This window comes from Polistes dominula, unplaced genomic scaffold (assembly GCF_049000335.1).
Source record: "Polistes dominula isolate Pdom_NZ unplaced genomic scaffold, Pdom_raw_medaka contig_27, whole genome shotgun sequence".
In the NCBI taxonomy this organism is placed as follows: Eukaryota; Metazoa; Arthropoda; class Insecta; order Hymenoptera; family Vespidae; genus Polistes; species Polistes dominula.
Genome location: NW_028300906.1, coordinates 125,736 through 149,064, shown reverse-complemented (window position 1 = coordinate 149,064; position 23,329 = coordinate 125,736). Strand labels below are relative to the sequence as shown.

Below are 23,329 nucleotides of genomic sequence, written 5' to 3'. Positions count from 1 at the left end.
CAGTCCTCTTTGACGAGCCGGTGTGAACACGTGTTGATCAGTCAGTGTCATCCAAGAAGAGGAGGAACTTTATCGCGTCGTGTTTTCTGTGTTATCGTCAATAGCTTCATGCTATTTCGTGTGTACATTTATTTTCATCAAAATCTCGATTAATAAACATACGAATAAGAAAAAAAGGGCAGCCATTGAACGATAGAAAAAAGAGGAAGCGAGCGAGCGAGCGGGCGAGCGAGCAAGCAAGCAAGCAAGCAAGAGAGAGAGAGAGAAGTGGAGGAACGTAACAGAGAGGATATTACGTCTTACTCGTGTCAGGTGAGTTTTTCTATCTAAAAACCCTTATTTATTTAATTTTCATATGTTTATTTTATCTCATAAAATAATATTATTTAAGCAAGTAATAAATAATTTGGTTAAATTGTTGATCTTCGTAAGAAAGTTTTTTCATCGATTAAGAGAAGAAAGTTATAAGTATAGCGAATTCGCGCCTTACGAAGAAGAGGAGTCGCCGCCACATTAGAAAAGGGAGGACCGATCGATCGTCCCTACATTTTCCAGCAAATATATATCTATATCTCTACATATTATATATACATATATAAATATATATATACAGTCATTATTAAATTTTATCAAAAAGATGCTCTTATATTTGTCTTTTTTAATCTAGTTATCTAAACTGCCGTTTTTTCGTTATTTACTTTATTCGAATTTCTTCATTCTTGTGATTTTTTGACAACACATGTAAACACACAAAGAAGATTACAGTAAAGTTTCCCTACATTCATGTCCGCCATTGTTCTCTTTAATCTGTTATATATATATATATATAGAATATATATAATATGTATATAATTTGTTCAATTTTATTGCTTTCTTTATTATATATCATTAAATTGTAAAAGTTATTCGATGTAATGTTATGATAATTTGACTGTTTAAGTAAGGAATTAAATGTGCACTACTTTTTCTTTTCGTAGAGAGATACGACTTAGTGTTGGGTTACTCGATCGATATTACTTACACTTTAGTGCATGTAACTTTGTTTTTTTTTTTTAAACATATACACGCATGTATTTCAATACATATATATATATTTGTCACGATGAAAAATGATACTTTTTTTTCCAAAGAAAGACTTTTTATCCTAGACAAAATATTTTAACGAAATAAGACTGAAGAAATATGATGAAAATATAACTGTTACAAATAGCTAATACAATCTATAAAATTGACAAACTAGTAATAAATTGATTCGTTGATAAAGAAAGAAGAAAATAACTTTTCAGTGGCTAGAGTTTAAATTACAAACTATGTAATGGTCGATGTTACCTTGGATTTTTGTGTGTTTACGTGTAGGAAATATCTATGAGTTAAATATCCCATGTTATTTCGAATTTGACAGTATCATATATTCAAATATTTCATATTTTTAGTAGATGTTTTTCTTTAGTAGAAGATTAGATCTGATACTTTCGGGTATTATGCTTCATTGACAGTGATAATCTCAGCGTTATACCGTTATACTAGACATCATTTTATATATATATATATACACAATATATTGTTTTTTTGTAACTTTGTATATACTATTATCATCAATTGAGAACATCCTTTAGTTTCGGAGGTACTTGTACTTTTTATTCAATTATTTTGTCATTATGTATTATTTATATATAAAAGTAATTCAATTCACGTAGCATTAGTAAAAAGTATTGATCATTGCAAAGAACATTAATCATTAAAAAAAAAAAAAAAAAAAAAAAAAAAAAGAAATAAAGGATTTCATTTGAAAGTCAATGAGGTGATGAGAGATTAAAGTTCATTCAAATGATTCGCGTGTTTTCTATTCGATCCGTGCACATTTTCGAAGATTTTTCTTATGCGATTTTCTCGAACGCTTGTGTACTCAATTAACACCAAATACCCAAGTATATTATGAATGTGTAAGTTAAGTTTTTAAATGAGTGTCAATAATAGCTGTTCAGAGTGTAGAATGTTTTCTTTAGGTCTACGTCGTAGTTTTGTGATTGCTTTTTGATTTCGATTTGAATAAATTAACATTAAAAAAAAAAAAAAAAAAAAAAAAAAAAAAAAAAAAAAAAAAATACTATGTGTCAAAATGACTGGTAGTAAGTAATATTAATATATAGGAAGTAAATATAAAAACGCGCGCACAAGCAAGCAAGCAAGCAAGCAAGCAAGCAAGCAAGCCTAAAGATTAAATCCTTATGCAAGAATATTTTAAATAGATAATTATTTATTTGTTATTATTTATAAATTTGGAAGAGTTAATGAATATACACAGTGTAAAATAACTGCATTTGCACTATTCGTTTGCAGTCGTTAAAAATGTCTATATCGCAATGACGTGTCCGATTAACAAGTTGAAACGTGCGTTGTCTCTTGATTCTCAGGTATCACATTATCTACTCTGTTATCACATTCTTACAAGTGTAGCTAAAAATTCAATACAAAGATTATTTCCGAACGTAAGGATCAGAAATAAGGTTGATAATTTTAAATGGAGGAAAATAAATGGAAAGGATTATCAATAATGTTGTTAAGAAATAAAGCACGTTTCTGAAAATAAGTTTGTACGGCAAATTGTTATGTATATGTATTCTTTTAAAGAGAAATTATACAACTACATTTGACTTAGTTAAATATTGTATTAAAAGTCCTCATTATAGTCGTCAATATTTGTCTCGGTTTTTTGATTTAATTAACTACTGTACTATATATTATAATCAAATGTAGAAACACAACAATGTAATTTGCGTTTGTAGTGATTTCTTTTGTTTAGAATTTTCTTAGGAAAGAAAAATTGTGTGTTGCTTAGATTATTTTTCTTTGCCATTGTATGCACCTCTATGCGTGTTAGAATATATGAAAAGGAGGATTATCATTACCACCGTATGTGTGTGATTGCATATGTGGTTAACCTTAACAATGATCTCATATTATATCATTATATACCTTTTTCGTTGTAAAGTGAAATTACTTTTCTGCCAGATTATTATAATATTTAAATGTAAAACGTGACAAATCATTTTGATTATATTTTCAAATTTTCTCTATTATTTATGTAAAAGACAAATAAATAACTTAAACTTGTAACATTAAACAAATTGACTGTTTCAATTTACGATTGAAAAGTTTTGAATTTCTTTTCTTATCGAATTTATTATTGTAATGAAATATCGACCAAATATATAAAAGACTATAGGCGTCAATTAGCAAATGTTATAATCTTTCAACGAAAGACCTTAGAAAATATGAAATAATTTATTGCTTCAAGTAGGATACTATACTGCGTCATTATTTAAATATAATTATTAGTAATTATATAAATGGCAGTATTATAATATGTCGTAAAAAATGTGACGACGCTGATAAATTATGATGATTATTATTTTATTGTTTTCCGACAAATTATCATAATTTTCTAATTCTATAGGTAGGTAATTGTGTATTTATTAATACAATTTTTTCATTGTTATATTACGACAGAACGTAGACGAAATTCATTAATATTTATCATGTAATTAATTTATTCAATGAATTATTTTTGGATAAGTCAATTTTGCAATTTTCCATTTGAAAAATAGAAAGATATTTGTAATTATATCGTAACCGTTTTATGCTGATAAGACTAACTTTTTATGATTTCCTAATGGCCATGAACTTGACTTATCCATCCACACTTATACGTGTAACGCAATGATAACACACGCATCTATGTATTGATTAAATCCTATTTTTAATTTCTTATGATGAAAGACATTAGAATGTTTTTGCTGATCATACGATTATTGAATTATGCGTATTAATAATGCCTATGTATGTGTATTATACATTTTAAAATGGAATATATGTTTTCATTTTCAGTTTATTGTCCAGTAGGCTATCCAGTAGGCTAGTAAATTATCCAGAAAGTTTGTATAATTAATCGGAGAAACAAAATAAATTACAAAGATGCCTGCTCGATTCGAAGGTGTTAACAATCCTATCGTACGAGAGCCAATCGTTTCGAATGGTGTTTCACATAATCTCAACGAGGATATTGTCATAAGTGGTTTCTCAGGTAAATTCAAATGATTTGTAACAACATACCTATATATATATATATATATATTCTTTTTTTTTTTTTTTTCATTTCTTTTTCTTATTATCTCATATTTGTAATAATTGAAAATAATGTTGATAGGTCGTCTACCAGAATCGTCAAATATAGAAGAATTTAAATCAAAATTATTCGATGGAATCGATTTGATCACAGACGATGATCGTCGTTGGCCTTCTGGTTTATATGGTTTACCAACTAGAAGTGGTAAACTTAAAGACCTTGAGCATTTCGATGCCACTTTCTTTGGTGTACACGCTAAGCAGGCTCACGTAATGGATCCACAACTTCGAATACTTTTAGAAATAACCCATGAAGCTATTATCGATGCTGGCATCAATCCTGCTTCAATAAGGGGCACAAGAACTGGTGTATTTATTGGTGTTTCTTCATCGGAATCTGATGAATTTTGGACAAAAGATCCAGAGATGGTCAATGGTATGTTGTGTATACATTTAATAATTCATCTTTTGACGAACTATAAATTGTGTACCTATCTACCTACCTACCTACCTACCTACCTATTCTACAACAATGCTTGCAATTATTGCAGGATATGGATTGACTGGATGTTGCCGGGCAATGTTCCCCAACAGAATTTCATATACCTTCGATTTCCAAGGACCAAGTTATGCAGTAGATACTGCCTGTTCATCTTCGCTATACGCAATGCATCATGCAATATCTTCAATAAGATCTGGAGAATGTGATGCAGCTATAGTTGGTGGTTGTAATTTACTTTTAAAGCCAACAAGTTCACTACAATTTCACAGATTAAACATGTTATCTCCGGATGGTATGTGCAAGGCTTTTGATGCGGATGGAAAGGGTTATGTAAGGGCAGAAGCAGCTGTCGTTATATTTTTGCAAAAGTCAAAGGATGCTCGTAGAGTTTATGCCACTGTTGTTCATTCGAAAACAAACGTGGATGGTAATAAGGTCCAAGGAATAACTTTTCCTAATGGAGATATGCAGAATAAGTTGATGCAAGAAGTATATTTGGAAAGTGGCATTAATCCAGCCGACGTTGTTTATGTTGAAGCCCATGGAACTGGCACAAAAGTTGGAGATCCACAGGAAGTTAACTCGATTGCAGATATATTTTGTAAGAACAGAAAAGGACCGTTGCTTATTGGTTCGGTTAAGTCAAATATGGGTCATTCGGAACCAGCCAGTGGATTATGTTCAATCGCAAAGATTCTTATCGCAATGGAAAGTGGTATTATTCCAGCTAATTTACATTTCAATAGTCCTAATACTAGCATACCTGCATTATTTGATGGAAGGATACAGGTGGTCGACAAACCATTGCCATGGAAAGGTGGCTTGGTAGCACTAAACTCATTTGGTTTTGGCGGAGCAAATGCACACATTATTTTACGTAGTAACCCAAAGCCAAAATTATCACCAGTATTGGAAACTAAATTACCTAAACTTATAATTGCGTCGGGTCGTACTGAAGAGGCTGTTGATTTTTTCTTAAACACAATTAAACAATATGAACAGGATGATGAATTGATTTCATTAATCCACGACATACATGCTGATAATATTGTTGGACATTCTCTACGTGGATTTGAAATATTAGGAAATTCTAATATTCGTGATGTCAGTCAATATAATAGTTCGGATAAACGACCCGTATGGTTTGTATTTTCTGGCATGGGCTCGCAATGGGCAGGTATGGGAAAAGAATTATTTTCCATTGAAACCTTCCAACGTAGCATGCTACGTTGTGCTGAAGCATTGAAACCAGAAGGCATTGATCTGATCAATCTTATTCTACATGGAACTAACGAAACCTTTAAAAATGTATTAAATTGTTTTGTATCAATTGCTGCTATTCAAGTAGCGCTTGTTGATTTATTAACGTTATTAGATATACACCCAGATGGTATCATTGGACACTCTGTTGGAGAGTTAGGTTGTGCATATGCTGATGGTACTTTTACACCTGAACAAACAGTCTTAGCAGCCTATTGGAGAGGAAAATGTATACTAGAATCTAATTTACCACCTGGAGGAATGGCTGCGATTGGTCTAAGCTGGCAAGAAACAGCAAAACTTTGTCCCCCCGACATTTCGCCAGTTTGTCATAATGCTCCCGATTCCGTAACAATCTCTGGCCCAGCCGATTCTGTTCTCAAATTTGTAAATGAATTGAAAAGTCAAAATATCTTTGCTAAATATGTTGATAGTTCTGGCGTTGCTTTCCATAGCAAATATATAGCATCGGCTGGTCCCAAATTACGTGCAGTACTTGAGAAAATTATTCCAAATCCAAAACAACGTTCTGTCAGATGGATCTCCAGTTCTATACCTGAGAGTGCTTGGAGTGGTCCAGTCGCACAACTTAGCTCAGCAGCATATCACGTGAACAATCTTTTATCGCCTGTATTATTCCAAGAAGCATTGGCTTATGTACCAGAGAATGCGATCGTTATTGAAATTGCACCACATTGCTTGCTTCAAGCAATTCTACGCAGATCTTTAGCCCCAACTGTAACAAACATTGGTCTTCACAAAAGAGGTTACGAAAATAATGTAGAGTTCTTTTTAAGCAATATAGGCAAATTATATATCGCTGGTGGTCAACCGAAACTTTCCAAATTATATCCGCTTATTAATTATCCTGTTGGTCGTGGTACACCAATGTTAAATTCCCTTATTAAATGGGATCACTCAACCGCCTGGAGTGTAGCTAAATTTTCTAATAAAGCTCGTTCTGGAGAAAGTATCGTTGAAATAGATTTATCCAAAGAAACAGACGCTTATATCAGTGGACATACGATTGATGGAAGAATTTTGTTTCCCGCAACTGGTTATTTAACTATTGTATGGAAAACATTTGCTAAACTTAATAATACTGATTATGAAAAAATGCCAGTGGTTTTTGAAAATGTCAAGTTCCAACGTGCTACGATCATTCCAAAAGAAGGCACAGTCAAATTCTTAATTAATATTTTTGATGGTAGCGGTGAATTTGAGATTTGTGAAAGTGGATCGGTTACGGTTACTGGTAAAATTCGTCTACCAGAAAACATAGAAAAGGAACAACTGAATCTACCAGCTCCTACCACTCAAGATGAACCCGGCCTTATAGAATTAAATACTAATGACATTTACAAAGATCTCAGACTACGTGGTTACGATTACAGTGGAATTTTTCAAGGTATCAAGATATCAGACAATCGAGGAATAAACGGCCAACTTTCTTGGAATAACGATTGGATCTCATTTTTGGATACTATGCTTCAATTTTCTATACTTAGCAAAAATGTCAAAGAATTATATATTCCAACACGCATACAACATATTTCTATTAATCCTATTGCTCATTTGAAATTGGTGAACAAACTTTCACAAGAAGGAGGAGGAGGAGGAAGTCTTCCAGTTTATAACTACGCAAATATTTCTTGTATCAAGTCGGGTGGCATTGAAATAAGAGGTTTGAAAGCATCATTAGCACCAAGGAGACAACAAGTTCAAGCAACGCCGAAACATGAACGATATACTTTTGTACCATATGAAAATAATCAAATCCTTTCTGAAGATCCCGACAAAGCTAAATTACATATTCTAACGGTTTTATTGGGTATCGTTAATGAAAACTTACTCAGTTCTAAGCTGAAAATAGCTGAAGTAGCTGGTGAAAGAGCAGCCGAAGCTTTAATGTCACCATTGGTGTTACAAATTTTGTATAGCGAACCTGGAATTACTAATGTCGAATCACAACTGATAACCACTTCGCCAGATAATTATGCCACATTTTTGGATCAATCAAATATCAAAATTGTAGCTGCAGATATAAACAATGCTGCTGCTGCTGCTGCACTTGCTGGACAAAATTTACAACTTGTAATAGCAGCCGATTTACTTAGTAACAAATCTATTAATGTCTTAGAAATCTTATCTAATTCGTTGAAAAATGATGGTTTTGTCATTCTTGAAGAGACTGCAAAATTCGATGTGAATTTATTAAAAGGTACTGGATTAACGATCGTTAGTACACAAATTAACTCTGGAAAAGTTTATCTGCTTTTGAAGAAACTCGAACAGAAAGGTGAACCTATAATTATTCAAATTAACGACAAGAATTTCTCTTGGTTGGAAAAAGTTAAAGCTGCATTGCATAAATCTGAAACGGAAGGTCAAGAGATTCTTTTAGTTAGTCAAGGTGAAGAATTACTTGGTAAGCTTATTTATTTTTAAACTCCTCACATTTGATTATTTCATTATGTTGTTGTATTTCATTTATTTGATCTATCTAAAATGTTGTTTGTTTCATTTTGTGTAGGAATGATCGGTTTCATGAATTGCCTTCGTTTTGAGAGCGGTGGGAAAAACGCACGTTACGTTTTCATTCAAGATAAAAATGCATCCAAATTTTCTTTAACTTCCAAATTTTATGCCGACCAATTGAACAAGCAACTAGTTGCGAATGTATTGAAAGGAGGTCATTGGGGAAGCTATCGTCATTTACGTTTGGAACAACAGAACGACGCGTCGTCTCTGCAAGTTGAGCATGCTTACATCAATACTTTGATTAGAGGTGACTTGACTAGTTTAAGATGGATCGAAAGTTCCTTGAGTTATTATCAGCCTGAAAAATATCCAGGCACTGAAATGTGTAGCGTTTATTATGCTCCTTTGAATTTTAGGTAAATTTTTCTAATTCATCAAGATCTTATATTATTCATCAAGTTGTGACAATTTTCGAATGAATAATAATTAATGATAGACTTTTTTTTCGTGATATTATAATAATATAGAGACATCATGTTAGCTACTGGAAAGTTACCACCAGATGCATTACCAGGTGACATGGCTTCTCAAGACTGTATTTTGGGTCTTGAATTTTCTGGTAGAAATACCAAAGGACAAAGAGTAATGGGAATGGTAGCGTCTCGAGGATTAGCAACAACCGTTTTAGCAGATCCAGGATTTATGTGGGAAGTACCCGATAAATGGAGTTTAGAACAAGCAGCGACTATTCCAGTTGTTTATGCGACTAGCTATTATGCTCTCTTTATACGTGGTAAATTGCGACCAGGTGAAAGCGTTTTGATTCATGCCGGTACCGGTGGAGTTGGCCAAGCAAGTATTGCAATAGCTTTACATGCTGGATGTAAAGTATTCACTACGGTAGGATCTGAAGAGAAACGAGCTTTCTTAAAAAAGACATTCCCACAATTGACGGATCAAAATATTGGTAATTCAAGAGATACCAGTTTCGAACAGTTGATTTTAACTGAAACTAATGGACGCGGAGTTGACGTTGTTTTGAATTCATTGGCGGAAGAAAAATTACAGGCTAGCGTGAGATGTCTTGCAAGGGATGGTCGATTCCTTGAAATTGGTAAATTTGATTTAGCGAATGACAGTTTTCTAGGAATGTCTGTATTCTTAAAAAATACCACGTTCCATGGTATATTATTGGATGCTCTATTTGAATGTGATTGTCCAGAGAAAAGAGAGGTAGTAAAATTAGTCAATGAAGGAATTAAGAATGGAGCTGTAAGACCGCTCCAGTCAACAGTCTTTTCGGAACAACAAATTGAACAAGGATTTCGATTTATGGCTACTGGTAAACATATTGGCAAGGTATTGTTAAAGATACGTGATGAAGAAACACAGAAGGTCGTGCAACCATTTTCAAAGACTGTACCAGCTATTCCACGAACATACATGAATCCAGACAAATCGTATATACTTGTTGGAGGTCTTGGTGGATTTGGATTAGAACTTGCAAATTGGATGATAACTCGAGGTGCCAAGCATATTGTTCTTACCTCAAGATCAGGTATACGTACTGGATATCAAGCGTTGTGTGTTAGACGTTGGCGTGAATCCGGTGCAAATATTGTCATTTCTACAACCGACGTTACAACATTAGCTGGTGCAGAGAAATTAATTAATGAATGTAATAAGATAGCTCCTGTTGGTGGGATATTCAACTTGGCTGTTGTTTTGAACGATGCACTCATTGAAAATCTTAACGAAAACAATTTCAAAAATGTTGCATTACCTAAAATTGATGGCACAAAGAATTTAGACTTAGCCTCTAAGAAATATTGTCCATCGTTGGATTACTTTGTTGTATTTTCATCGGTATCCTGTGGAAGAGGCAATTTAGGACAAACTAATTATGGCCTTGCTAATTCAGCAATGGAAAGAATAGTAGAACAAAGACAATCCAATGGTTTACCTGGTTTGGCTATTCAATGGGGCGCCATTGGTGACGTTGGTATAATTTTAGGTACGATAATGATGAACTTTCACTTTTAATGCGTGAAATATATATTATTATTATTATTATTATTATTATACATAATAAGCGATATATATATATATATATATTATATATATATAAATATATAATGTTGTTATTTGTTGTTTTACAGAAAGTATGGGTAATAACGATACAGAAATAGGTGGTACTCTTCCACAACGTATAAACAGTTGTCTCTCAACATTGGATGTATTCCTTCAACAATTTCATCCTGTTCTATCGTCTATAGTTTTAGCGGAAAAACATAAAGCGACTGATAATTCGAATCAAGTTACTCTCATACAAGCTGTTGGAAATATTTTAGGAATCAAAGATGTAGACAAAGTAAATCCAAGTAATACTTTGGCTGATTTAGGAATGGATTCATTAATGGGCACTGAAATAAAACAAACTCTTGAAAGGAATTACGATTTAGTTCTATCAGCTCAAGAAATTCGTGGACTGACGTTTAATAAATTGTTGGAATTATCATCCGATAATAACACAGATGCGAACGATACTGCTGCAACAACTGCAAATAGTAATACAGCAGAAAATGTAACAGACGAATTACTATTCCAATATTACGAAACTGAAATTGTACCTAAAGTAACTCTCGTAGAATTACAAACTAAGAATTCAAAGGGCACACCATTGTTCTTGATTCATGCTGTAGAAGGAATCATATCATCTCCTCTGAAAACTTTAGTTGCTCAATTAGATCGACCAGTATGGGGACTTCAATGTACCCAAGATGCTCCGCTTAATTCCATATCGGAACTGGCTCAATTCTATATAAAGATGATGAAACAAGTACAGAAAAAAGGTCCCTTCCATATAGGAGGATATTCCTTTGGTGCCTGTATAGCTTTCGAAATGGGATTACAATTAGAAAAAGCTGGTGAAATTGTTGTTTTAACTCTACTCGATGGTTCACCAGCTTTTATTACTTCGCATTCGCAGAAAATTGGAAAACAAGGTACTCAGGAAGATGAAAATGAATTATTTGATGGCTGTCGAAAAGCTTTGGCATTCTTCTCGAAACAATTTAGAAAGGATATCAATTATCTTCAGGTAATAAATAACAATAATACTTTCAATTAAATTTTATAATTACTTTATTTCTAATATATATTGTTAATAAAAACAATATTTATTATTTACACAGGCATATAGTATATTAAAAGACACGAAAACTGAAGAGGAGACGTTAGATAAAATGTTAGAAGTAATTGGTAGTAGTACGCCATTCAAATCAGAGGAATTAAAAATCGCTGGTATGTTATTTTACAAAAAATTAAGAGCTGCTAATTTTTATCGACCCAGTGACAAATTTAAGGGTGATATTACATTACTCAAAGCCGAAGACAATTTCGTAGCATTGAATTACGATTATGATCTTTCAGAGGTAATTATTATTATATCATTTAACTTTTATTACTATTCTCTCTCTCTCTCTCTCTCTTAAGTTTCTTAAGTTTTAAATATCCATTTGTAACTTTTACTTTTTCCTGTTCTGCAGATTTGTAGGCAAAAGATTAAAGTCGAGGAACTACCAGGTAATCATAGAGATATTTTAGTTGGCGAGGGTAGTAAAAAAATAGCAAACGTTTTGCGAGTATAAAATTTATTTTCAAAATAAAAAAGGAAAAACCATTTTTTTTTTTTTTTGTTAACTATACCAATGTTTTTTCAATACCAAATTTGATACTTTATTCTGTTGCATATCTATGAAGACGTTTCTTTAAACTTCTTTAAGATATTAACGTTCTGTAAAGTATCGTGATATATTGTTTAATTAAAAGTATCATTAATGATAGAAAGAAAGAAAGAAAGATATAAACAAAAAAATATATAAATGTATTTATATATATATATATATATATATATTCTACAGAATTTAGTGATAATAATGACTCGTATGCAAAGTTTTGAAAGTTCCTTTTGTACAAACATTCCTTCGTCGTAAAGAAAAACTGTCTATATATGTAATATCGTTTATTGAAACATAAACTTTTGCTTTGGTGATTTGGATGATGATAACAACTTTTTCAAGTAAACGCATGTTTGTTTTTACATAAATTATATCAAAAAAAAAAAAAAAAGAAACAGCGTGCCAAGCACAGAGCTTTAGTTTATATAATTATAAGTTATTAATAATTAATATAATTTAAATTATAATTGTGTATAAAATAAAAAAAATATATAAAGGACTACTATAAATAAGTAGTTTGATGATAAGTTCGTGATGATAATAATAGACACGAAAATAGTACTAGTAGAAAGATGATGAGAAAAATGAGAGATGTCTAAAGTAATATTAAATCTTTTCGCTGGTTATTTGTGGACAAAATAACCATCGTTAAGTTTTATAGTTATATTATCATTATATTTATTCTATTATTATCATAATCATTTGTTGTGTTGTTTATCTCTTTAATTGTTTTTTTGTTTTTTTGTTTTTTTTTTTTTTTTCTAATATCGGTATGTATGAAAGGCACAGAAATAACGCAGATATCATAATTAAATTGTTTTAACAAAGAGTATAGGAGGTATTCACGCGTCTACTTTTTTAGTAGAATACAAATTAATATAAATATGATATTTGTAAAATATATGCTAGAAATATATTTTTTTTTAATGTATGCCTTTGTTTGCACTAACATTTTTCTTTCTTTTTCTTTATGATTTCATTTAAAATTAAGATAAAGTCGCCCGCGCCGCGTGTTGTTCTCTATAAGAATTCCTCTTTTTGTGTGTGTCTCTTGTTTTGCTCACTTGACAAATGGAAACATTATTTGGAATCCTTTATTTGTCTCTCGTATTTGATTTGATCGTCCAACTAGGAACATTCCCTTGGATGTATACTATTCTATAAAGCACATTAAGCTGAGAATGCTACACTCGTTTCTCCATTCTGAATAATTTACTATTGTTTATCAATTTTTGAACAAAATATGAAAATTTCATATCTTCAGGAATAATATTTTTTATAAATACTAATAGAATTTCATAGAAAAATTAACATTAATATTAAACTTTTACTGCTATTATCATTGTTGTGTTGTTATAATTATAATTATTTATTTTAGTACACATTCCTATTTATTATTATTATTATTATTATTTCATTTTAGCATTTAACATTTGAAATATTTAACATTACGGTTTTTTCAATCATAATAATAATTACGACAATTTATATTACACTTTCCTACTTACTATTATTATCTGAATGATTTGTCAAATAAATTATACTTTGTGTAAATGTAAGAAGTTAATTTAGATTCATAAAATATATTATAATATTAACCCTTTGAGAGTGGCAGAGAATGCAAAGACAATTTGTAATTGTTGATAATAATTTAGTAGTAATGATATTTTGTTTGGAAGAATGATCATTATACATATGTATAACTGACTTAGTTATGCTTAGTAAAGTATTCCATCTTCACAAAGTGCTTCTGCCAAGATTATTCAATACACACACACAAAGCTTTCAAATGATAATATTACATTATTTTACATTGATATAAAAATGCCACTATTAAATTGCCACTATTTCATTATATTACGATAACTTGGATCAGTAATAGCTGCATTCGAATTACACGTGAAAGATACGGTTAATGCATATCGAGTTCCAGATTGGACTTTTTCAACCATATGCACATTTTCACTACCTGATGTGAACAGTAATACTCTACCTAAGAGACACAACAAATTTTCTATTTAATTTTCAATATTAGATATTAGATAATATTTTAATATGAAACATAACACACACACACACACACAACTTACCCTTTCGTGGTTCTACAGTACTATTAACATTGTTTTCGTTAATGAATATAAATCTACCTCCTTTGAAATCTCTATCATAATCATTTAAATACAGTAACGAGGTATAATGAAAGTGTTCATATGTTTCCTATAAATAAACAAAATATATTCTTCAAATACTTTATATACATATATATATATATATATAAAATTGAATCTCTGTAGGAGGACATCATATTTACCTACCTTATCAACATGTGGATGCCAATATTCATCGTGTATAGTTTTAGCTGGCACATTAGTCATTTGCGAAAAGAAAGTTGGTTTGGTTAAATGAATCTTATCAACATTTACTCCAAAATAATGTGCTATGGAATGCTGTATTTTGGTCTTAACTACTCTAAGAACAAAGATCAATTTTGACATATAAAAAGAAAAGGAAAAAAAGACAACAACAACAAATATTAATCATAAATAATAAATAGTAATGTAGTTGTTCTTACTTATAAATGGCAAAATCAGCAGCGTTAAATATTTTATCTTTTCCTTCTAGTTGATAGATGTTAATGAATTTAGATCCTTTACTCAATGCACCAGAGTGAAGATCTAAGATAGTTGCACCACCATCAGAACCACCTAAACTCATACCGTTAATTGCAAGTTTTAACAAAACATCGCTCTCTGCTGAAGTAACTAATTTATCTGTTACCATTCTTCCACATTTTTCTGGTAAACAACCAGGAAATTGATTTAATTCATTTTTAAATTCTTCTGAACACTCTACGGTTTGCGTTCGGGTTACCAGTATATCTTTTTGTTTTGCTAATTGTATTTCTTTACCATTTCTACTATTATACCAGACGATAAACAAAACGCCAACTATTAAGATGCAACGTGACCATACTCTTTGATACGGAAACGAGATAGAAGGTCCAAATTTTCTACAAACAATTAATACATTTCAATCATTATTATTTATTATCATATTATACATTTAGGAAATAGAATATAATTGAGATAAATAATCAAATGAAGAATAGTGTTTATATAGAATGATGAAAGGAAAGTTAAGAAATCGAAATTTCCATATTGTACAATAAATTCATACTAATAATAAGAGAGTTACAATTAAATCGATCGATATTCTGTCTATTGAATGAAAAAGTGTGGTTACAAGTATATGATACATACGACATTTTGACATTTTTATTCGTATCGGTATCTACATCTTCTTTCACATTGTTCTGCGCTTGTATTACTTTTTCCTTCTTAACGTCCTTTTTCCTCGGCTTTTTACTGTCTTGTGACATATTTTAATTAATATGCTTTCTCCAATGTTTATATTTACAGTAATAATGTCGAAAGGTCTTACTTCTGTAGTAACAGGTGGTGCAGAGTGCGCCACATATGCGTGCATTTCTTTGATAAGAAATAATGATAATAAATTGTCAATACTTTTGTAATTATTAAATTATGCTGCAGAAAAGAGAGAGAGAATTGATTTTTCCTTATAATAAAGAATCAATAAATGTATGTTATCAACAATAATTTTACTTAATATTCAAAATAAATGGAATTATTAAAGTCAAGCAACGTGGGCATGATTAATGAAGTGGATGGGTGACCCGTTCGACAAAAAAAAAAAAAAACTACTCAAAAGACACGCGCATAATTTTTAATATATTATTCTAATCGATTAATATTTCAATTATTTTGAATTATTTCAAAGAATTTCAAAATGATGAGTATAGCGCATGGGCAACGAAGAAATCTTAAGTTATTGGTTTGACTTTGACCGTGTTGTCATAGAAACGTATTAAAGCATGGCCGATTGCACTACAGTTTACGATTACCAGCCGTTCAAGAAGGTGATGATTAAATACTTAACACTTTAAATGATATTTTAATTTTAAGTAAGTACTTACTTAATATATACTTTTTATTCATTATTATTAGTTTTATTTTATTGAAATAATGAAAATAGATCGAGTCAAGTATAACACAAACGTAGTTTTTTTCTGTTTTTTTTTTTTTTTTTTTCATGATCATTATAACCATTTATTTATGATTATAATTAAGTTTTACTAATTTATCAATGTTGGTATTTGAAAATATTGATAATTGCAATCAATATTTTTCAGTTTACTTAACTTTCGTATAAAGGAACGAAAAAACAAAACTACAGTATGGTAATAACAGCTAAGAGAAAATTCTAATCGATATAACAATATATTGATATTTCTCATTTCTAAGAACGATTTTGTTAAAACGTATCACTAATGTATAACGTCATTAATATGAAATATTTATTAATCATTACCGTTGCCGTTATATGCGTGTACATATTGTTAATGGTTCCCCCGTTTCTATATCCTCCCGCATAGAGACACATTACAGAGAGAGAAAGAGAGAGATAAAAAAAACATTTTTTAATAATTTTCAACTATATTGTAGAAAATGTATTTGCATCATTTATTACAAGTACAACATTTTAAGAAATATTTCAATTGGATAAGGTGGATTGGTGGTGTTTTTTTATTTTTTTTCTTTAAAGAAAAATCCATATTCTCGCGTGTCTCAAACTCGGCTAAGAAAATGGTAATCTCAGGAAACGGCGCATACATGAAAAGTAACCCAGATTAGAGTTAGGTTCTCTGTACCCTTTGGTCTAACATAAAATACAAGGTTTAATATAGGTAGTATATGGGCGCGTGATCACCTTTATATTACCTCTTATAAAAACAATGCAAAAGTTGAATCGACCTTATTCGCTTATTAAAATCGATATAAGATGTGTTACTTCGTGAATCATCATCAGGACTAAAGAAAAATTAAATTCGAGCGTAGTACCATACCACCAACCAACCAACCAACCAACCACCATATCAAGTAACAAAAAGTTATTTCTTTTCATTCAAATTTGGAGAATAAGTATAACTCACGAAGGTCTAGTTCGAGTGAAAATAGCGAGGAAAGCTTTGACGTGTCATTCGTAGTAAAACTATCGCACACAAGTATGGTATTATATCGATTCAACCTTCAAGTATATATGATCGAGCTTTTATAAGAAAAGACAAGTCTAACTGGACATTGATTCATTTCGCCAAATCGCCAAATAAAACAACAGAAACTTGAACAAACTTGAGAATTTCATTGATTATTTCATTGATGATTTATTTTGATTGGGCCAGATGAATTGTCTTTCTTTCTTTCTTTCTTTCTTTCTAATGAATATTAGATTTCATATCGTTTGAATTATCTTTAGGTAGAATCTTAAATTCCATTTTTCTATTTGCAATTATTACAGTAATGTGAGAGATGTGACACGTGTATAGCCGTGCGGTTAGCGTGATAGTTCAAACTCCTGATTGTACGAATGCGGAGAAAAATGAATCGGTATATAACATTGAACCAACTTGGTGACGGTACCTTTGGTTCCGTTGTTCTCGGTGAACGCATTGACACTGGTGAAAAGGTCGCCATCAAGAGAATGAAAAGGAAATACTATTCTTGGGAAGAAGCTATGAATCTTCGCGAGGTCAAGGTCAGGTTTTCTATTATAAATTCTAATTTTTTATAATTCATTCAAATGATATTTTTCTAGAAAAATCATTAATTGTATAATATATAGAAGTTTTCAAGTTTATATCTCCTGTTATCGCTTTTCTTTACTTTGATCAAAGTTTTATACGCAATTGACGATAATGAAACTATTTACAGTCCTTGAAGAAACTTAGCCACGCGAACGTTGTAAAGTTGAAGGAAGTTATTCGAGAAAATGACGTCCTATACTTTGTCTTCGAGTATATGAAAGAGAACCTCTATCAATTAATGAAGGATAGGTATAATTTTCTTCTCTCTTCTTTCTTCTTTCTTCTTTCTTCTTTCTTTTTAATATAACATATTATATTATTCAACGTTGATCAAATTTGTTTGGTCTCTTTGTTTTTTTTTCTTTTTTTGTTTTTTTTCCTTTTCATTATTTTTCAGAGACAAACTTTTCCCAGAACCGGTAATTAGAAACATGGTGTATCAAGTATTACAAGGACTCGCTTTTATGCACAAACACGGTTTTTTCCATCGTGACATGAAACCGGAAAATTTATTATGCATGGGACCGGAATTAGTCAAGATAGCTGACTTTGGATTAGCCCGGGAAATACGGTCGAGGCCACCCTATACCGACTATGTGTCGACTAGATGGTAATTAATGAATTAATACAGAAGGAATTTCATGAGAATTATATTTCGTTGAAATTGACGACAGGTATAGAGCACCAGAAGTATTACTGCATTCCACAAATTACAACAGTCCGATAGACATTTGGGCCGTTGGATGTATCATGGCTGAGCTTTACACATTTAGACCATTATTTCCTGGTAAAAGTGAGATAGACGAGATCTTTAAAATATGTTCGGTTATTGGTACACCAGACAAAGACGATTGGCCAGAAGGTTTTCAATTAGCAGCAGCAATGAATTTCAAATTCCCAAATTTTACGAAAACTTCATTAACTATATTGATACCTAATGCTAGTCAAGAGGCTGTGATACTGATGGAAGACATGTTACAATGGAATCCTATAAAAAGACCAACGGCACAACAGTCATTGAGGTAAGGAAGGAGGAAGAGGAAGGAAATCTAATCATTTGGTACATTTGATATGGATGAATTTTCTTCTATATTGTAGATATCCATATTTCCAAGTTGGTGTACCGCGTGTGGTTAGCAGTAAGAAAATCGGAGTTGCGTCACAGAGAGAATTGATAATGAACAAAGTCAATCTTCCAGCGCCGATTCCTAAACAATACAATTATCCGCAGCAGCACCAGCAGCAGCAGCACCAGCAGCAGCACCAGCATGAAGTTATCAATAATAACGTAGTACAATCTAGGTAAAATATGTTGGAACATAATACAACATAATGATATTTGAAATATAATGTATTAGTTAGAAAAACATATATTTCAGAATGCAAGAGAAGAATATACAATTACCGCAGCAACAACCGGTATTACCATTGTTGAATCATAATAACCGTAAACGTGATAACCATTCGTCTAAATGGGACGAAGATGATTTCGCTGATCTTTTAGGGTGTGTTGCACGAATAACATAATCAGACCTAATCAAGACGTCGCGCTCGTCAGTTATCTAATACTTAGTGTCATTGTCCGATCGTCAGAAGCAAGATAGTTCCAGAGAGCATGGAAACTAAGCTACTACCTGATCGAGTTTACAAAGAAAATCGTGCCAATTGGAATGCCAACTATGCCGAACCGGACAATTTCAAGCAGACCAATGCCAATTGGTCGTTGCCCGTTTGGAACGAGACGGTGCAATTAAAGAATTGGAATCAGCAACAACAACAACAATTGCAATCGGCCACGAAAAACGCTAGGAAGGTCTCAGCTAAACAACATTATCTCAGTGTGGCTCGGTACGTCGCTGGCCAAACCACCAATTTGTCGTCCAGGTATCGAAACTTTCGAAATACTATCGCGACCATTTTCCTTATACATTTGGTATTGATCCTTCTTAGTCTTATCTTTTATCTTAGTTGTCCGATCGAATTATTACTAAATGCTTTACATCATATTTTTCCAATATTTTTTAATTATGATCAAACTTTTGTTTTTTTACAATGGTTACACAAGTCTTTGTGGAATACTAATCATACAGAATCGTACAATTCCGAAGTGAGTAGTCGATCGTTCATTATTCATTTAAAAGATATACTAATACAATTTTTCTATGCTAAATCTTTATCAAAATCTTTATCAAAATTTGACAAAACTTTCATAGAATTTACTCACAATTTGACTGCAATTTCTACTAAATTTACTCGTATTATTAATCAAGTAATTATCTCTATTTTTTATCCATTGTACGTTTTGAAATATTTATATGAAATATTATATAGGTTCTCTCTCTCTTTGATTAAAGAATTTTTCGCAAGTCAACTTACCGATAAAATCAATTATTTATTCGCCAACTTTTTCACTTATTCCAATATTATATGGTTGCTATTGTTTTTTATGGGGATTTCTTCTTTTGCTTTATATTTTCTTAAGTATTACCAATTAAAGAAAACAAAAAATGGAGAGTCAGTGCCAATTGTTAATAATTATTGATACGTATCGATCATTTTCTAAATTATTCTTAATTATTCTAAATTAATTATTCGATTGAAACGGAAGCAAATGTAAATCTATATTCATCCCATGTAAATCTATATGTTCCTTCAATAAAACAATTCCTTACCCGTATTCCATCTTTTCAATTGTCTAATAATTTGACTGTTACGTATATTTATATATCATTTTACTTGTATTTCTTTTTTATTGATTTATTTAATTGAAGAAACGGAGATACCGATTCGCATGAATCAAGGGTGACGATGAACGGCACGACAATGATCGGTCCACCAAGTTCAGAAAAATACGAAGAATTCAATGACTCTTTTTGGGGACCCAGAGAGAACGTTGACAATCAAACGAGACAACATTATCTTCCAAGAAATCGTTTTACCAGTGTTTATGGTACGCAAAATATCAGTGAGTATAATACATGTATATCGTCGTATCGTCGTATCGTCGTATCGTCGTATATAAATTATATACACAATAAATATATGAAATCATTTGTCTATATTTTACAATTTTGTCATCATATATTTTATGCCTTAGAACCTCAAAATAAATCGGCCTTACAATCAAATCTTTTTGGAAGTGTCCTAAATGTTCGAGGAAGTGGTGGTCTCCACGGTAGAACTGATTGGGCTGCTAAATATCTCAAATGACCACCACGTTACAATTCATCCTGAAATGGAAGTTTTCATTTTTACTGATACTTACCTTAATCTGTGATAGAATGATTTTAATCGTTCCAATAACGGTAGCATCTTGCAGGATCGATCGTTCATTATAGAAACTACATTTCTATTCCGTAACATTCAATATCCATCAATTGCAGCTTTCATTTGTTCTTTTTTCTAATTAAAACAATTTCGTTTTTTTTTTTCAAACCTATGTAAAAAGAAAACGTGCGCGATCGTGTTTATCGTTACATAAATATAAATGAAAGCTAGGAAACTCAACGATCATAAAATATCATATTTCAATGTCCATAATATAGACGAATTTCAGAGCCAAAAAATGCTATAATAGAATATATTAACGTAGTATTCGAATAATTAATATTATAGTATAATCATTATTTAAGATGTATATATATATATGCATATTGATTATTTGTACATAGTAATATTATCGCGACATTGAGTAAAATCTCTTTTAATTTTGATTAATTCTTAAACGATTATGTCAACCCTTTTCTGATCGATTGATTTATTTATTTGATTGATCTAATAGCAGAGTAATATACTCAGTGTCGTATTTGATACAATAAAATATATGGAAGTAAAGAAATGATAATAAAAGTAATGGTATAATATAAAAAAAAAGAATAAGAATTATTTCTATTAGTCATTAAGTGTAGTTTTAAAAGGGGAAACATAATGTGATTTGTTATCATATTATTTATCACTCGCATAAATTCTTCTCTCTAAATTATTCTTATTTTTATTCTTCTGTTTCTTCTTCTTCTTCTTCTTCTTATTATTATTATTATAGTCTCTTTATTGAATCCTTTTCATATTCGTACTTATTATTTAATTAGTACAATTCGTATCAAGAGATGAGGGGGTTTTCTTTGTGTAAAGAACAATATACATTTTTTTCTATAGTCTTTACACAAGAGAGAGTACACAATTCTTCAATCCTAACATTAGTCCACTTTTAGTGATCATAATAATTCATTATTTGTATTAATTTATTACGAATTTAATTCGTTTCGCAAAAAAGCAATTTTTCCTTTTTCTGTTTGTTACTGTTGTACTTCCTTATGTTACGCGTAGTATATGTACAATAAAACGAGCACGATATATGTTTGATATTAAACTTAAATACGATATTTATCATTTTTATCATGTATGAATTGTATTCACGTATAGTGCGTCACGTATAGTGCACGTATAGTGCACGTATAGTGCACGTATAGTGCACGTATAGTGCACGTAGAGTCAGAGAAAGAATTTATATTTTTATTTATTTTTTTGTTTTTAAATGAAAATATTATTTAATAAAAATTCTTTTCATTTTCTTTTGTTTTCTTTTTTTTTGTTGCATGTATGTAGCAAAATAAGATACATACAAAGATACGTTTAACAAAAATATATATATATATATATATATATGTTCCTTCTCTACTCTTCTCAAATGCAATTATTATTTATAATTAGTTTCGCATTATGTTTCAGTTTACACACACTTGGAAGTCATTTCTAATTACTATATAAACAAATCTACGGCTACTACTTTTTTCTCGACGATATTACTAGAATCATGTATTATTGAAAATTGTTTTGAAATGAAAAATTGTTCCTTTGAAATGTTTATTACTACCGACGAAAGACTGACTATCCCAATTTTGTTTACTCCCTTTTGTTTGTTTGTTTGTTTGTTAATTTTCATTTTTCTTTATTTTTGAATGAAGAAACTTCTCATTCCTTTTTATTTCTATGCATAGTACGCAAAGATATAGATATTTACGTATGTGATTAATGTTGTTTTTAATAGACGATATGTTTTTTGTTGCGAATATGATTTGTGTGTACATTTAACCATTGATAAAATATGTTTAATATGATTGACAGTGCTTAACATTAGATTGGATTAGTCAAATTTCATAGTAATAGGGTCTTCTTACAATTTTTTGTAGAAATGTTCTATTCAATTTGATAGATTAAAGCAGTTTAAGTTTCCAAACTTAACAAATAATAATTATCAACTAAAAAGACAAATGAAACACTTTGGGAACCATTGTATTAAACAATACAATACAATACAATACAATACAATAGAATAGAATAGAATAGAAGAAGAGAGAGAGAGAGAGAGAGAGAGAGAGAGAGAGGACTTTTTTACGATACAAAGACATTATCGCATTTGTTTCGTTATACCTTCGCAAAATTGGATTTTGTTTTTTCAGCTAGTCATTTTGGTCAATCATTGTCGATTCGGGTAAAAATCGATTTACTTTTTCGTTTGTTCCTTTTTCTTACATTTGAAATATTACAAAATTTGATTGT

General features: G+C 30.9%; 3 protein-coding genes across 9 annotated transcripts; 2 read left to right on the top strand and 1 right to left on the bottom strand.

Moving 5' to 3' along the window:
* The first annotated feature begins 6 nt into the window (after window positions 1-6).
* FASN1 (Fatty acid synthase 1) lies at window positions 7-12,503 on the top strand. The gene is made up of 9 exons (XM_015332537.2): window positions 7-312; window positions 3,889-4,084; window positions 4,208-4,561; window positions 4,677-8,315; window positions 8,421-8,784; window positions 8,896-10,382; window positions 10,528-11,468; window positions 11,563-11,802; window positions 11,917-12,503. Exons 2-9 carry the CDS (start codon window positions 3,976-3,978, stop codon window positions 12,016-12,018), a joined length of 7,236 nt encoding a protein of 2,411 aa, XP_015188023.1. The 5' UTR covers window positions 7-312; window positions 3,889-3,975; the 3' UTR covers window positions 12,019-12,503.
* A 326-nt stretch (window positions 12,504-12,829) lies between these two features.
* Window positions 12,830-15,654, bottom strand: LOC107072530 (2-oxoglutarate and iron-dependent oxygenase domain-containing protein 3). Its single transcript, XM_015332535.2, has 5 exons — window positions 15,369-15,654; window positions 14,681-15,118; window positions 14,424-14,577; window positions 14,199-14,325; window positions 12,830-14,101 (listed from the first exon to the last, which is right to left on the bottom strand). The coding sequence occupies exons 1-5, from the start codon at window positions 15,485-15,487 to the stop codon at window positions 13,953-13,955; spliced, it is 987 nt and encodes a 328-aa protein (XP_015188021.1). The 5' UTR covers window positions 15,488-15,654; the 3' UTR covers window positions 12,830-13,952.
* A 212-nt stretch (window positions 15,655-15,866) lies between these two features.
* Window positions 15,867-23,145, top strand: LOC107072528 (serine/threonine-protein kinase ICK). 7 transcript variants are annotated; one of them, XR_016178994.1, is made up of 11 exons: window positions 15,867-16,090; window positions 17,485-17,721; window positions 17,898-18,019; window positions 18,168-18,380; window positions 18,445-18,792; window positions 18,869-19,072; window positions 19,150-19,275; window positions 19,364-19,654; window positions 20,542-20,735; window positions 20,868-22,195; window positions 22,240-23,145. XR_016178994.1 is itself a non-coding variant. In XM_015332534.2 (10 exons), exons 2-10 carry the CDS (start codon window positions 17,554-17,556, stop codon window positions 20,978-20,980), a joined length of 1,764 nt encoding a protein of 587 aa, XP_015188020.2. In that variant the 5' UTR covers window positions 15,867-16,090; window positions 17,485-17,553; the 3' UTR covers window positions 20,981-23,145. The 7 variants fall into 7 exon arrangements, 5 of the variants coding, with proteins under 5 accessions (XP_015188020.2, XP_015188017.2, XP_089035883.1 ...); XR_016178993.1 differs by having other exon boundaries at window positions 22,229-23,145; XM_015332534.2 differs by having other exon boundaries at window positions 20,542-20,720; window positions 20,868-23,145.
* The last annotated feature ends 184 nt before the right edge of the window (window positions 23,146-23,329 follow it).

What these genes read in the sequence shown, in the direction of transcription:
- LOC107072530 (XM_015332535.2), bottom strand. Translation starts at nt 15,487, where the DNA reads ATGTCACAAGACAGTAAAAAGCCGAGGAAAAAGGACGTTAAGAAGGAA. An exon ending in AATAAAAATGTCAAAATGTC is followed by an intron (nt 15,119 to 15,368) that starts GTATGTATCATA and finishes AATTGTTTGTAG; the next exon opens with AAAATTTGGACCTTCTATCT. An exon ending in GGCATCCACATGTTGATAAG is followed by an intron (nt 14,326 to 14,423) that starts GTAGGTAAATAT and finishes GTTTATTTATAG; the next exon opens with GAAACATATGAACACTTTCA.
- FASN1 (XM_015332537.2), top strand. Translation starts at nt 3,976, where the DNA reads ATGCCTGCTCGATTCGAAGGTGTTAACAATCCTATCGTACGAGAGCCA. An exon ending in TGTCATAAGTGGTTTCTCAG is followed by an intron (nt 4,085 to 4,207) that starts GTAAATTCAAAT and finishes TAATGTTGATAG; the next exon opens with GTCGTCTACCAGAATCGTCA. An exon ending in TCAAGGTGAAGAATTACTTG is followed by an intron (nt 8,316 to 8,420) that starts GTAAGCTTATTT and finishes CATTTTGTGTAG; the next exon opens with GAATGATCGGTTTCATGAAT.
- LOC107072528 (XM_015332531.2), top strand. Translation starts at nt 17,554, where the DNA reads ATGCGGAGAAAAATGAATCGGTATATAACATTGAACCAACTTGGTGAC. An exon ending in TATCAATTAATGAAGGATAG is followed by an intron (nt 18,020 to 18,167) that starts GTATAATTTTCT and finishes ATTATTTTTCAG; the next exon opens with AGACAAACTTTTCCCAGAAC. An exon ending in TTATGGTACGCAAAATATCA is followed by an intron (nt 20,736 to 20,867) that starts GTGAGTATAATA and finishes TTTATGCCTTAG; the next exon opens with AACCTCAAAATAAATCGGCC.